The sequence below is a fragment of the Chironomus tepperi genome, unplaced genomic scaffold (genome assembly GCF_022539635.2).
Source record: "Chironomus tepperi strain 1889 unplaced genomic scaffold, CSIRO-AGI_Ctep_v1 contig_240, whole genome shotgun sequence".
NCBI classification, from domain to species: domain Eukaryota; kingdom Metazoa; phylum Arthropoda; class Insecta; order Diptera; family Chironomidae; genus Chironomus; species Chironomus tepperi.
In genome coordinates, this window is record NW_027226362.1 from 217,086 (window position 1) to 229,697 (window position 12,612).

At 33.6% G+C, this 12,612-nt stretch overlaps 4 protein-coding genes across 4 annotated transcripts; 2 read left to right on the top strand and 2 right to left on the bottom strand.

Annotated features, from left to right (window-relative positions):
* Positions 1-535: 535 nt before the first annotated feature.
* On the bottom strand, positions 536-3,237 carry blw (ATP synthase subunit alpha blw, mitochondrial). The gene is made up of 4 exons (XM_070641127.1): positions 3,076-3,237; positions 2,488-2,724; positions 1,420-2,394; positions 536-1,356 (listed from the first exon to the last, which is right to left on the bottom strand). Exons 1-4 carry the CDS (start codon positions 3,139-3,141, stop codon positions 979-981), a joined length of 1,656 nt encoding a protein of 551 aa, XP_070497228.1. The 5' UTR covers positions 3,142-3,237; the 3' UTR covers positions 536-978.
* A 496-nt stretch (positions 3,238-3,733) lies between these two features.
* LOC139091196 (uncharacterized) lies at positions 3,734-5,267 on the top strand. Its single transcript, XM_070641138.1, has 2 exons — positions 3,734-3,927; positions 3,992-5,267. The coding sequence occupies exons 1-2, from the start codon at positions 3,796-3,798 to the stop codon at positions 5,006-5,008; spliced, it is 1,149 nt and encodes a 382-aa protein (XP_070497239.1). The 5' UTR covers positions 3,734-3,795; the 3' UTR covers positions 5,009-5,267.
* LOC139091195 (zinc finger protein 62 homolog) lies at positions 5,247-8,381 on the bottom strand. Its single transcript, XM_070641137.1, has 7 exons — positions 8,027-8,381; positions 7,704-7,835; positions 7,332-7,630; positions 7,006-7,187; positions 6,858-6,938; positions 6,106-6,795; positions 5,247-5,816 (listed from the first exon to the last, which is right to left on the bottom strand). The coding sequence occupies exons 1-7, from the start codon at positions 8,173-8,175 to the stop codon at positions 5,466-5,468; spliced, it is 1,884 nt and encodes a 627-aa protein (XP_070497238.1). The 5' UTR covers positions 8,176-8,381; the 3' UTR covers positions 5,247-5,465.
* Positions 8,382-9,010: 629 nt separating this feature from the next.
* Positions 9,011-12,010, top strand: Naa35 (N-alpha-acetyltransferase 35). The gene is made up of 9 exons (XM_070641129.1): positions 9,011-9,214; positions 9,271-9,423; positions 9,481-9,704; positions 9,762-10,117; positions 10,260-10,636; positions 10,711-10,851; positions 10,943-11,121; positions 11,223-11,688; positions 11,828-12,010. The coding sequence occupies exons 1-9, from the start codon at positions 9,110-9,112 to the stop codon at positions 11,966-11,968; spliced, it is 2,142 nt and encodes a 713-aa protein (XP_070497230.1). The 5' UTR covers positions 9,011-9,109; the 3' UTR covers positions 11,969-12,010.
* The last annotated feature ends 602 nt before the right edge of the window (positions 12,011-12,612 follow it).

A 12,612-nucleotide genomic window follows, 5' to 3' on the forward strand; every position in this document is an offset into this window, starting at 1 on the left:
TTTCACCGTGAAAATCAACTGTCACTGTGACGTAAGAGCAACATTGTGTTTTGTCGATAATACGGCGACATACCGGTTCCCTGTCAGGACATGTTGTGATGTTCGGGATTACATTTAATGATGGGAAATGATCCAGATAGTGAATTTTCATTATGTTTGGGTTATGCTGGATATAACTCGGCATTCTTTAATACTAGAGTGGTTGTTCCTGATCACCCACTCATCCTCCTCATTCGTTGTTTCACCTCAACTTTAGTATGGACCGGAAGTTGATAAATTAGAACAGAGTCTAAATTGAAGATTTTTATAATAATGACTATGTCTGTATATGCTATTTGTTAGGAGGAATTAGACATCATTCGTTGCAGTCACAAATTATCGTTGTTACTGACTGTCCGATATGTAATCATCTGCTTGACTTCCTCTAAGATAAATTATATGAATCCACAAATCTCGCTAATTTATTATAATCCATTCTTCCTGAAAACAATGAAATAAGAATCTCATAAGCAAATAAGACAGTCCAGACACAGCATTTTTCTTTTTTTGTAATTTTTTTTTTTTATTTTATTTTCTTCAAGATGCAAATCGCAAAGTTTTATCGTTTTTCGCTCTCTGAAATCCCTATGTTGAGAATTTTCATGATACAATATGTATGTCGTGTTACTTTCTATAATATTCTTATGCTCATCTTATTCCCTTTCGTGTTTTTTTGAATACAATTTTTTAAATTTAAGATTTTTTAAAGTAAGTTTTTGTTGTTTTCATTTATTAAGGACTGATGGAAATTAGGAGTTTGCTCTGCTTTAATCCATTATCTACCGCTTACATTTTTTTTGAAAGTATTTTTTTTATATTGAATCTTAGAGTGTTCATTCAATTTTTCGGGTTGCTCATTATTTCTTAATCAACTATTATGACAAAAACAAGAAAAAATTTAGATAAATTTTAAGGTATGCGCACTATGCACGTAATAATTTATCCGGTGAATGTTGAGAGGAAGTTGGTGACAATTTGTTTAAGCTTAGCATCATTTTCTTCGCTGATCTTTCCTTCTGATGCAATTTGACCTAATAATGTCTTCTCGTTTGTCTTAACATGAGCCAAGAATTCCTTTTCGAATGCTGTAATCTTTGATGGTTCCATCTTATCTAAATGTCCACGGACACCACAGTAGATGACTGCAACTTGTTCCTCGATGGCCATTGGAACGTATTGTCCTTGTTTCAACAATTCAGTCAAACGGACACCACGGTTCAAGAGTTGTTGAGTGGCAGCATCAAGATCTGAACCGAATTGGGCGAAGGCAGCGACTTCACGATATTGGGCAAGTTCCAATTTCATTGAACCAGCGACCTGTTAATACAATTATTGATTAATATTATATATCCAAATTATTTATTATATGCTTAATTTTACCTGTTTCATGGCTCTTGTTTGGGCAGCTGAACCGACACGTGATACAGACAAACCGACGTTAATAGCTGGACGAATACCTTTGTAGAACAATTCAGTTTCCAAGAAAATTTGTCCGTCAGTAATTGAGATGACATTGGTTGGAATGTAAGCTGATACATCACCAGCTTGTGTTTCAATGACTGGCAAGGCAGTTAAAGATCCGCCACCATGGGCAGGTGACATTTTAGCTGCACGTTCCAACAAACGACTGTGCAAGTAGAAGACATCACCAGGATAGGCTTCACGACCTGGTGGACGACGCAACAACAATGACATTTGACGGTAAGCGACAGCTTGTTTGGACAAATCGTCATAAATGATGAGAGCGTGCTTTCCATTATCACGGAAATATTCACCCATAGCGCAACCAGAGTATGGTGCCAAGTATTGCAATGGAGCAGCATCTGAAGCTGTAGCTGAGACGATGATGGTATATTCCATAGCACCGGCATCAGTCAAACGCTTTACAATCTGGGCGACTGTGGAACGTTTTTGACCGATAGCGACGTAAATACAGTACAATTTCTTTGATTCGTCTGTACCGTCATTGAAACGCTTTTGGTTGATGATTGTATCAATGGCCAAAGCAGTTTTTCCAGTCTGTCTGTCTCCAATGATCAATTCACGTTGACCACGACCAATTGGTACCAATGAATCGACGGCTTTAATACCTGTTTGCATAGGTTCACGGACAGAAACACGAGGAATGATACCTGGAGCTTTGATTCCGACACGGAGACGTCCCTTTGTTTTAATTTCACCACGTCCATCAATGGCATTACCTAAGGCATCAACAACACGTCCCAAAATTTCATCACCGACTGGAACATCAACGATAGCTCCTGTACGCTTGACGATATCACCTTCACGGATAAGCTTGTCATTACCGAAGACGACAACACCAACATTGTCAGGTTCCAAGTTAAGAGCCATACCCTAAACATCAAAAGAAAAAAAAAATTAGGAAAAAAAAAATGGTTACAGAAAATATTACATAAATCAATTATTTAATTTGGAAGTGATTTTTACCTTTAAACCGGATGAAAATTCAACCATCTCATCGGCTTGGATGTTCTTTAATCCATAAACACGAGCAATACCGTCACCGATGCTCAAGACACGTCCAGTTTCTTCCAAATCGGCTTTTGGTGCAGCTCCCATGATACGTTCTTCGAGAATTGAGCTGATTTCAGCTCCTTTTTTTGGTGCTGAAACATGGATTTTACGTGCAGCAATCTGTGAGGCTGGTACAATAACACGAGCAACCTGTTTTAAGGACGATAAAGCAGGAAAAAATCAGAAAAAATTTAAAAAGTTAACCTTCAATAGATTATATAAGGCACGACCCATTGTCTCCTCCTCCAATTTTCTTTCGTCCATAATGATTTTCTTGTCGGAATTTTTTTATGCTCATTATTTGGATATTTTCTATAATTTAGTGGTTCTAAAATGTTTAATTCTCATTCTAATTAGCTTTTATATGAGTTTTAATTATTGCCAGACAGTAAAATCAAGTATTTGCAGCAAAAAAATTGAATAATTGTTATGCAATTTTTCCATCTCACCAAAGATAGCGAGTTTGATGAAAAAAAGCAAAAATTAATTAAATTTACTAACCTGTTGTGCTGATCTTGGAAGGTTACGGGCTACGGAAGCAGCCAAACGTGCAGATAACATCGACATCTCGGAATATTACTCTAATTATATCGAGAAATTAAAATTTTCTGCCTGATACTTTGCGACGAGACTTTCGATGTGACTGTTAGCTTCGATAATGATAATGTATGCTTCTGTATGCTATTTGGCCGATTGTCCACAATTCGAATTTTCACAGTTTAAATTATTTTTAACCGTTATGTATTGAAAGGGATTTATGGTTGTATACTTGCATTAATTTATGTGCCATGACTATATTCCAGTGATAAACAATCTTAAATGTTATAGTAGTATTGAAATTAACCTATGAATCACATAATCATTAGTCATAATTTGTATTTTTGTTCTGAAAACTTCAACGGTCGAAAAAATATTCGAAAACTTGTTTGGCGCTTTAAAATCGATTTGTAATATAATTTTCGTAATTAAAATTTCTGTCGATCTCAGTAATCACTTGATGAACTTTAATTATTTGTTTTCTGAAGTAACAGCTTATTAGCTATTAACCTCAATATAATCATATCAAGCAGCTAACATTGTTAAACATATTTAAACAGAAAGATTAAAACTTCCTTGTCATAATTAACGGAAAGTTGCTCTGGTTTTGAAAATCGTTAAAAACTTCTTTTCGTTATTATTGTTGAGCTCTAAGAAAAAATTATATATTTAGTTAATTAAAAGATGATTAAGCCTTGTGTACGTTGTAAAAATCAACAAGGAGACAACGAATTGAGAGATATTCGTGGTAATGTCAACGTTGAAGGATATTTAATCGCACATTATCCAGAAGTTCTGCAAATATCAGAAAATGATGTATGTTTTATCATTAAAATAGCTGTTCCTTTACATTTAATAATAACAATTTTTTTATTTACAGCCAATCGAAGTGTGTGACAAATGCTACAGAGAATTAAATAGCAAAAATGATGATTATCGTTCAAATAAAAGTAAATCGCAAAATAGATCCAGAGTTATTTCAATGATACAACAGTCACTAATCAGAGATTCAGAAGACGTTCCTATTGAGAGTCAAAGTATGGGAAGTACTATTGATGCTCCCTTAAGCTCATCACTAGGTGAAAATCAACAAGTAATAATTAATCTTGAGCTATTAAAATTGCCAGGAGAAATCGAGAAGCTAATCCCTAATAACCGAAATGTTCAGAGAAACGTAAGACAATTACTTGCACAAGCAATGCCGGCAGCTGCGAAAAAACGAAAACTGCAAGAGATGCTTGAAAATGTACCTAATGTACGATTTGACAATGCTGGACAAGGAAGTAATTCTAATTCACCATCTCAAACTGTTATCGAGAGACCAAAACCACGATCTACTGAAGATCCTGCTGAGAGAATGTTTAGAATGCTCGCTAGTCAGTCAGGAAGAGTCAATAGATCATATAAAAATGATTCATCAATTCATTCCAGTCAGTCAAGCTCATTGAACCAATCTTCCTCAAGAAGCATTTCAGATATCAACATTGTACCCAGCATCATCAGAAGCTTCAGTCCGGAAATTGTTGTTGAACCATCTGAAGTGATTACCCAGCCTCCTCTAAGTCCAATTATATCAGACAGGATTCGACAACCATCACCTCATAGGTCTCGAGCACTTCTTTATCAACCCGATTCATCTTCAGACAGCGACCGGGTACGGAATGCAAGTATGCAAAGTAATAACGAGTCAAGACGAAGTTCCGAGCGAGTAGCATCAAAAAGTCCAAGTGCGCCTATTGATAATGTACCAGTAGCAAAACCAAAGGCTGTAAGACCTCGAAAGAGACAAAATGATGGAAATGACCATTCCAACTTAGCGGCACCAAGACGAGTTAACATGACACCACCATCAACTACACGTCCTCAAAATACAATTAAAACGACTATGGGTGGATAATTCTATGTTAATTTTAAGACTCAAAAGTTGTAAGCATATGAAATTCAGGTATGGATCTGCTTGTTATTTATGAAATTTATGTTTCAATAATTTTAAGTCCTTTTTTGATGGAAAGTTGATACTCAATCAGACCAAATAAATTCCAATAATGGCAGTCAACTGATTAATTAAGTTAATAATTGTGGATATATGACAAAATTTGTTAGATTTATTTTCATTTTTTTTCTTTATTGTTCTCTTATCATCTTAAACTTGTTTTTTTTTCTCATTCTTATAATATTAAGCAAAACATAAGGAAAAATTTAATAAAATTAATATTCATTTTTTTGTATCGAAAGTTTAAAAACAAAAAAAAAAACTAAATATTCTCTTCATTCATACTTAATCGTTAAGGTTCCTTAAATTAATTAAACTTTTTTTTTTTTTTGCTTATTTGCTTTGTAGAAAAAGGTAGGATTTACATGGGATAATTCGAATGCGACTGATGATTCAGATTGTTTGGTGAATAGTCCGGTTGGGGTGATGACATTTGTTGTTGCTGATGATTTATGTATGGATCGGGTACTTGTGGATAATAATAATAATTACTACCATTATACATTGATGGATCTGTTGGATTTTGATGGGTTTGAAGATGAGTTGTAGGTGGTTGTTGTTGTTGTTGATTAAGGCAATTGTAATCAGTTTTATAATTATTATATGTATTATTGTACATTCCATGCTGCTGATTTGGATCGTAGTAGTTTGACCAATCTGTCGCAGGCTGCATATGGTGATACTGATTGTAATCCCATGCTTGTTGTTGATTCTAAAGGAAGAGTATTGAGAATTTAAAGATTAGTTTAAGTATGCTGAGCAATAGTTTAAGTATGCTATGCATCTTGTAAGATTAATGATAATTAATCCAGATGGATTTAATTTAAATCCTTGGATTAATTTAACCCTAAGTCATTTTTGATTCGACAAGATGCAAGCTAGGAAGCTCATAAGCATTAACTATTATTAGCTTAATCCTATGACTATGATTTATGGTCATCATGGGACATTCCCATTGTCATTAAATAAATAGGTGCTAATTAAAGGAATTAGACACTTACCCATGAATCATATGACACTTGTTGAGCTGCTGGATTTTGAATTTCATATTTATTCGCGTATTGTTGTTCATTCACAGCATAATGAACATATTGACCATTATTGACATTACTATTCATTGGTGGCGCCACATAACTTTTTGATGTATCCATCATTTCATTTCCATAATTTAGATGTGTTTGGTGATGTGCTTGCGGACTATTATGTCCTGTCGCATGCTGTTGAGGTGACATTTGATGATGTGTTTGTGGCTGTGCTTGTTGTTGTTGTTGCTGATTATTCCATACGCTCTGCTGCTGCTGTGCTTGCGGAATGATATTCTGTGCTGATTGTGATGGTTGTTGTGCTATATTGCTTATATCTTGTGAAATTGTATGTTGAGATTGATGAGTGGCTGTTTGCTGATGAATGGCTTGTTGATAATTAAAATTATTATTACTTGCAATTGTATTATTGTTATTAATAGGTGAATTATTATTATTATTTATAGTATTAGCACTTGGAAGGTTTAGATTGCCATTAATTTCGGGTGTTGGCGGCGTTTCAGCTGATGATGACGTCGTAGCTGTACTGGTATTTGAATTTTCATGTTTCATTTGATTATGTCGTGCTTGATGCCATGAGCGTTTATACTTTTTCTGACAATGATCGCAATTATACATTCGAACTTCATCTGGATTGCCATTTTTACCCTAATTAATAAATACGAAAATCAATTAAATGGAATATTGAGAATTAGTTTATAGCCACTAACCATATGAACTTCCTTCTCGTGACGCGTAAGACGATTTTTTGCTTTAAATGGTTTCTTACATGTCTGGCACTCATATTCTTTCTAAAATAGACAAAAAAGGTTTCCATGACAACCGTCTAATAAGAAAATTTAAGAATTTGACAATTACCTCAACTTCATGAACTGTTTTTATGTGCTGCTTAAGGTTTGGTGCACTCGAAAAGACATTGTTGCATGTTTCACAACGGTGCGTCTTTGTATTATCATTTTGATGCATCTTTTTGATATGGGAGTCTAGATTAGGCTTTGAGGCGAACACTTTCGAGCAGGATGTACAGGGAAACGTCTCGTCTGCAAAGTAAAATATCGTCAGTAACAGAAATTAACATTTTTAATCCTAGGATTAATTTAAATCAAGCGATTAATCCTAGAATTTCCAGGAGGTCTGAACGCTTGATTAGTCCAAAAATGAACAAGATCCATACACTAACTCACCAGTTCTTCTGTGTAGACGACGAATATGTTGTGATAGAAGTAGATTAGACAGAAATTCAGACCCACAAATTTCACAAAGAAATTTTTCGTTTACATGACCGGAATCCTGTTGATGCTTATAGAATAATTTCCAGTTTGTGAAGGATGACTGGCACGTTTTGCACTTATACTTATTATCTTTCTCCTTTGTAACAACCGGTGTATCCTTTTCATCCGGTTTTTTCTCTAAATGTGATTTCTCATGTTCATTAAATTGCTGGTTCCTCAAAAACGAATCACCGCATACTTTACATACAAAACTAAAATGAGACAAGAAAAATTGTCAATTAAAATGTCATAGGATTATGCCAAAAAAAAAACAGCTTAACATACGGTCTTAAATCAATGTGCTTTAAATTATGTTCATAGATATTTTCAACAGATGAGCCGCGATTCTCTCCACAATGTACGCAATGTTCAGGATGAGTTTTGTGATGAGTAAAAAGAGATGTCTTCTTGCTGTATCTGTAAATGTAAAATTTTGCATAGGAATTAGATGGAATTAACTCGACATTTTTTTCTTAAATAAATATATCTCAAAATTATTTTCTTAAAGCAAACAAAAGATCCAGTAGAGGAAAAAAGCTGAAGGTCATGCACAGAAAAAAAATGATGGCAATTGGGGGGAAACAGAAGCGTAAATATTAAAAACTTACGATTTGCCACAAACGAGACATTTATAAGTTGGTTTAGGTTTTTCAGGCTTTACTGCCTGCTTTGGTGCATCATCTATCGTTTTTATTTTCTCGTCCGACTTTGCTGGTTGCTCTATTGTTTGGATGTTTGCATTTTCTTCTAGATCCATTTTTATTCTTTTTTCAACTTTTTCTCCTTTTTCTTTTAGAAAAAACACTAAATTAACAATGTTAAGGCATAATTTCACTGGTTGTGAACGAGTTTAATCACTTTTATTTGCTGATAATTAACGAGTTTGACTCGAATTATAATTTTTGATTAAAATGATTTGAAAATATGAATTTTTTCTTTTATTGCACTGAGTTAGCTGATGGGATGTATTTCAATGACATGTCATGTCTACTTGTGCAATTATCCTTGTCTACAATATACAGAAAAACACCTAATTGAAGATTTGTGCTGTATTTTTTAACGTTAACAAAATAACTTGAAATTCTTAAATTCCAACGGCTTTTTGAATTTCAAAATTTATGTAATCACATTGGCGGGAAAATTGAAAATTTCAAAAAATATCCGTTAAAATTATTGAATGATTTTTTAATCTTTTCCTCTTAATTTTAATTCAGTTTCATTAATTAATTTACCCAGATCTATGACTCATAAGTACGTAATGTACAAATTAGCCGTAGGGTCGAGTCCGGTATTATGGTATGAATACGTTCAGTAGTTCACTTCCTTTCAGTCGAGTTCATTTTGTTTGATTCTGCTCTGGGATTTGAAATATGAACAACCGTTATTCTATATCACGTTATAGACTAGCTGGAAATAAATGTCAATCAGAGAATCTGTAAAATACTAATAAAAACTCGTTGACATAATAAAATCCTTAAGAAACTTAGCATTAATTCCACAAAACATGATTGAAGACCAAAACAAGTTCCACATGAAGTTGCACCCCAATTCAAATCTGTCACTTTTAACCGATTTTCACTAACACTATCACAAAAAATATTAGCAGTAAACATCAGAAAGAGACTAAATTGGAGAAAAAACTAAAAAAACTTAATTAATTAGTTTTAACAGCATAATTAGTCAATCTAATAATGCTATCTGATAATAACCTAGGAGAAGTAATAGAGGACACAGAAATGGATATGAGAAAAGAGATTTATGAATGGAAAGACATCACATCTGAATTTTTTGATTCTGTAAGTTTTCGCAAAATTATTTTACTTCCTTTTTTGAGCACTGGATCTATAAACAGGTGGAAGAGCTTGAATTAGGAGAACTACTTCATCATGAGATGTTTGGTCTGTTTGAGGCAATGTCAGCCATTGAAATGATGGATAAGAAAATGGATATTGGAATGATTGATGAGAAGGAAAAGGCTCCGCTGACATTTGAGGTAGCTGTAAAGGTAAACAATAAGTTGTGCATTATTAAGAATGTAAATTAAATTGATGTCATTTTTTAGACTGGCCAATTAAAGCTGGAAGATCTGCAGTGTGACGAGCTTATTGGAATTTATGATTCGCTGTTTTCGTGTTTAGTCTCGTGGCTTGAAGGACATTCACCTGCTCAAACTGTTTTTATATGCCTGTATCTTCACGATACAACAGTAATTAATGACAAGTATCTAGCGTGCTTTTGCAATGGAATTTTAAAGCTTACTGGAATCATCAGAAAATTTATTACGAGGTAAATCCTATAAAATTTTCATATCATGTAAATATTAAAACCTGCTTAATTCCATAGCGCAAGAGTGTACGAGGAAGAAGACTTCCAACCAGCAATATACAATTTCAATTTATGCAATGATTTGAGTGACCAAAAAGTAGTAGCAATGATGAAGGAGTCCGAAAATGACATCCAAAAGAAAATCAAATCAACTGATCCAGCAGATGAGTCTTATGAGAATCTTATGGCAGTATTTAATCGATTGAAATTTACCCGACTTATGCTGCAATGTCTCTTATTGCTATATCCAACAAAATCATTTTCACCTAATGAAATGGAAATGTCTGAGATTTCAAAGCTACTGACCAATGCTATTGAGTTGGTTCCATTAATCAAAAAGACCATTTCGAAAGGAACCAAGCCGGATGATGAAAGTAAGATGAGCTTTTGTGTTTATGCTGATTTTGGGATGATAAAAATTCTCGGATTTATCTTTAATCCTAAAATTTAATTTTTAATCTCAAGATTTATTTAATCCATGTCATCCAAAAATTTAATTTCTCTATCTTAATCCAGATGATACACCGAATGTGATGGGATTTTCACCGATGGTGAATCAGAGATTATTGCCACCAACTTTTCCACGCTATACAAAGATTAAGGAGCGATCAGGAACATACAATTATTTAGAAATTCTATCACAAAACCTTAAGCTAGCATGCAAGATCATACATTGCACTAACTACCAAAGTGCATTAAACTTTTTTATGGAATTTAGTAAAAAGTCTGGCTCATGTTTATTATCAAGGAGTGTATTGCAAGTTTTATATTTGCCCGTTCCAAATAAAGTGTTTGGTGCAACAAACCTCACAGACGTCCTGAAAGATTCTTTAAAAGCTTTCATAGCTCCTGCAGTACTGATGCCGAAAAATCCATTGTACAATAATCCTCAGGTAATGCACAACAAATAAATAGAATTTCTCTTATATCTCCTATATCTTGACATGATTCTCATTTATAACTACAGGCCAAAGAATGTGTTGATTCATTCTTCTTCTACAATGAGCATACGTTCGTTATGTTCCTTGAAATTTGTGGCTTTAATCGTGCCCGACAACGTGATAAGATTGCAAGGCTTTTGGATAATTTTGCAAGCTTGCAAGATGAGGTAATGTTATGAAATATTTATTGTATGAAAACAGGAAGATTATAAACAGATATGTATATCCTTTTTTTTCATCTTATATTCATGTCTCTAGGCCGAACGTGTTGATACATTTTTGGATAAGCAACTGAATGGCGAAACATCAGTGGGAACATGTCGTACAAGCTTTGGAACATGGGTTTTGTACTATTGTCTTCGTGCAATGTCATTATTTTTATTATCCGGTTTGGAATTGGAGCTGTATAGTGTGCATGAATATTTGTATGTGTTTTGGTGAGTTGCCTGCGATTTGTGGATCTTCTGTTACTATTCATAAACTTACAAAGTTTAATTAAAATTTCATGTGATTCTTCTCTAATATTTATATCCATAAGGTACTTGTATGAATTTCTATTTGGTTGGATTGTGTCCGCTTTTACACGTGCTGATTCGTTTCTGCTTGAACAAGAATGCATAAGTGAGCAATTCAAGAATCTATCGAAAGGACAAAAGAAATCGAAATTGAAGAAGAAGAAAATGAAACCATATGGACGTGAATTGATGTTTACACAGGCATTACAAAATGTTTGCGGTGGTTATTATAAAGCACTTGCTGGATTTCATAAAGCAAATAGAATACCTCAGCCACTTGCTGAATTTGATCTTGAACAAATACGTTATGAGCATCGTTTCGCACCATTTGCTGAATTATCGACTCCACCTGCGATTGGATATAATGATTTTTGTGCACAAAAATGGGCGCTACTTAAATTAACGCAAGAGGAATTGTTCTTATCAGCTGCAAAACATTTTCATCAAGCTAGAACAATTTTGGAACACATTTCGAATCTTGACGCTGAAGTAAGTTCCAATTTTGTTTTTAATTAAACAAAAATTTAATTTCTCATTTATTTTCTACCCGCTGTGTATATCTTGTGATGACTAAATAACATAAAATTTAATTTCCTTATTTTTTCTCCTTTTCATTGCTTTTGTACAGATGACAGACATCCTCAAAATTGCTAAAATTAATTTTGTCGTAATGAATTTGCTTGCAAATGGACACAAAAAGGACTCAGAAGTTCCACCAGAATTTGATTTTTCATCACATAAATGTTTTCCTATAATTAAGCAACAGTGAATTAATTTAGTCAGTCACTATTCAGTTTAATAGAATATTTAGCAACTGAAATAAATTTAATGATTATCAAAATACAAAAGTCCTGTATTATTGATCGAGGGACTTAATTTTGTCCCACTTAATTGATTAATAAGTCACTTTCAGATATACAAAACGAGGTTTCAGTAGGATCCAATTTACTTCCCGGCCCACATAATGAGATCCGGTAGGATCCAGGTAACTTGGGAGATCTAAAACACAAGATCCAGGTCACTTCCAGATCTATAAAAACTTGAAGATCCAGTAGGTTCCAGATCTAAAAACTAAGATCTAGTAAGATCCAGGTCACTTCAAGACCTAAAAATTTATGAATATTTGGATAATTAAATGTAATTTTGATTGATACTTAATTTTTAATGACTAGGAACGATTCTGCGAGTAGATGTGTAGAATAAATGCTGGTTTCATTTTTGGACTTCAACATTCATGCTCAACAATTTTAAAAAATACAAAAAAGAGAAAAACAAATTTTACGAATAATTACAAATAAATCAATTTGGGATTCGAACCCATAGTCTACAGAACAAGACCCAAAAGTTGTTACAACTGAGTTATCAAGGATTGCTTAATCAAATGACCAAATCTTATACTGTGTTATACCTTAA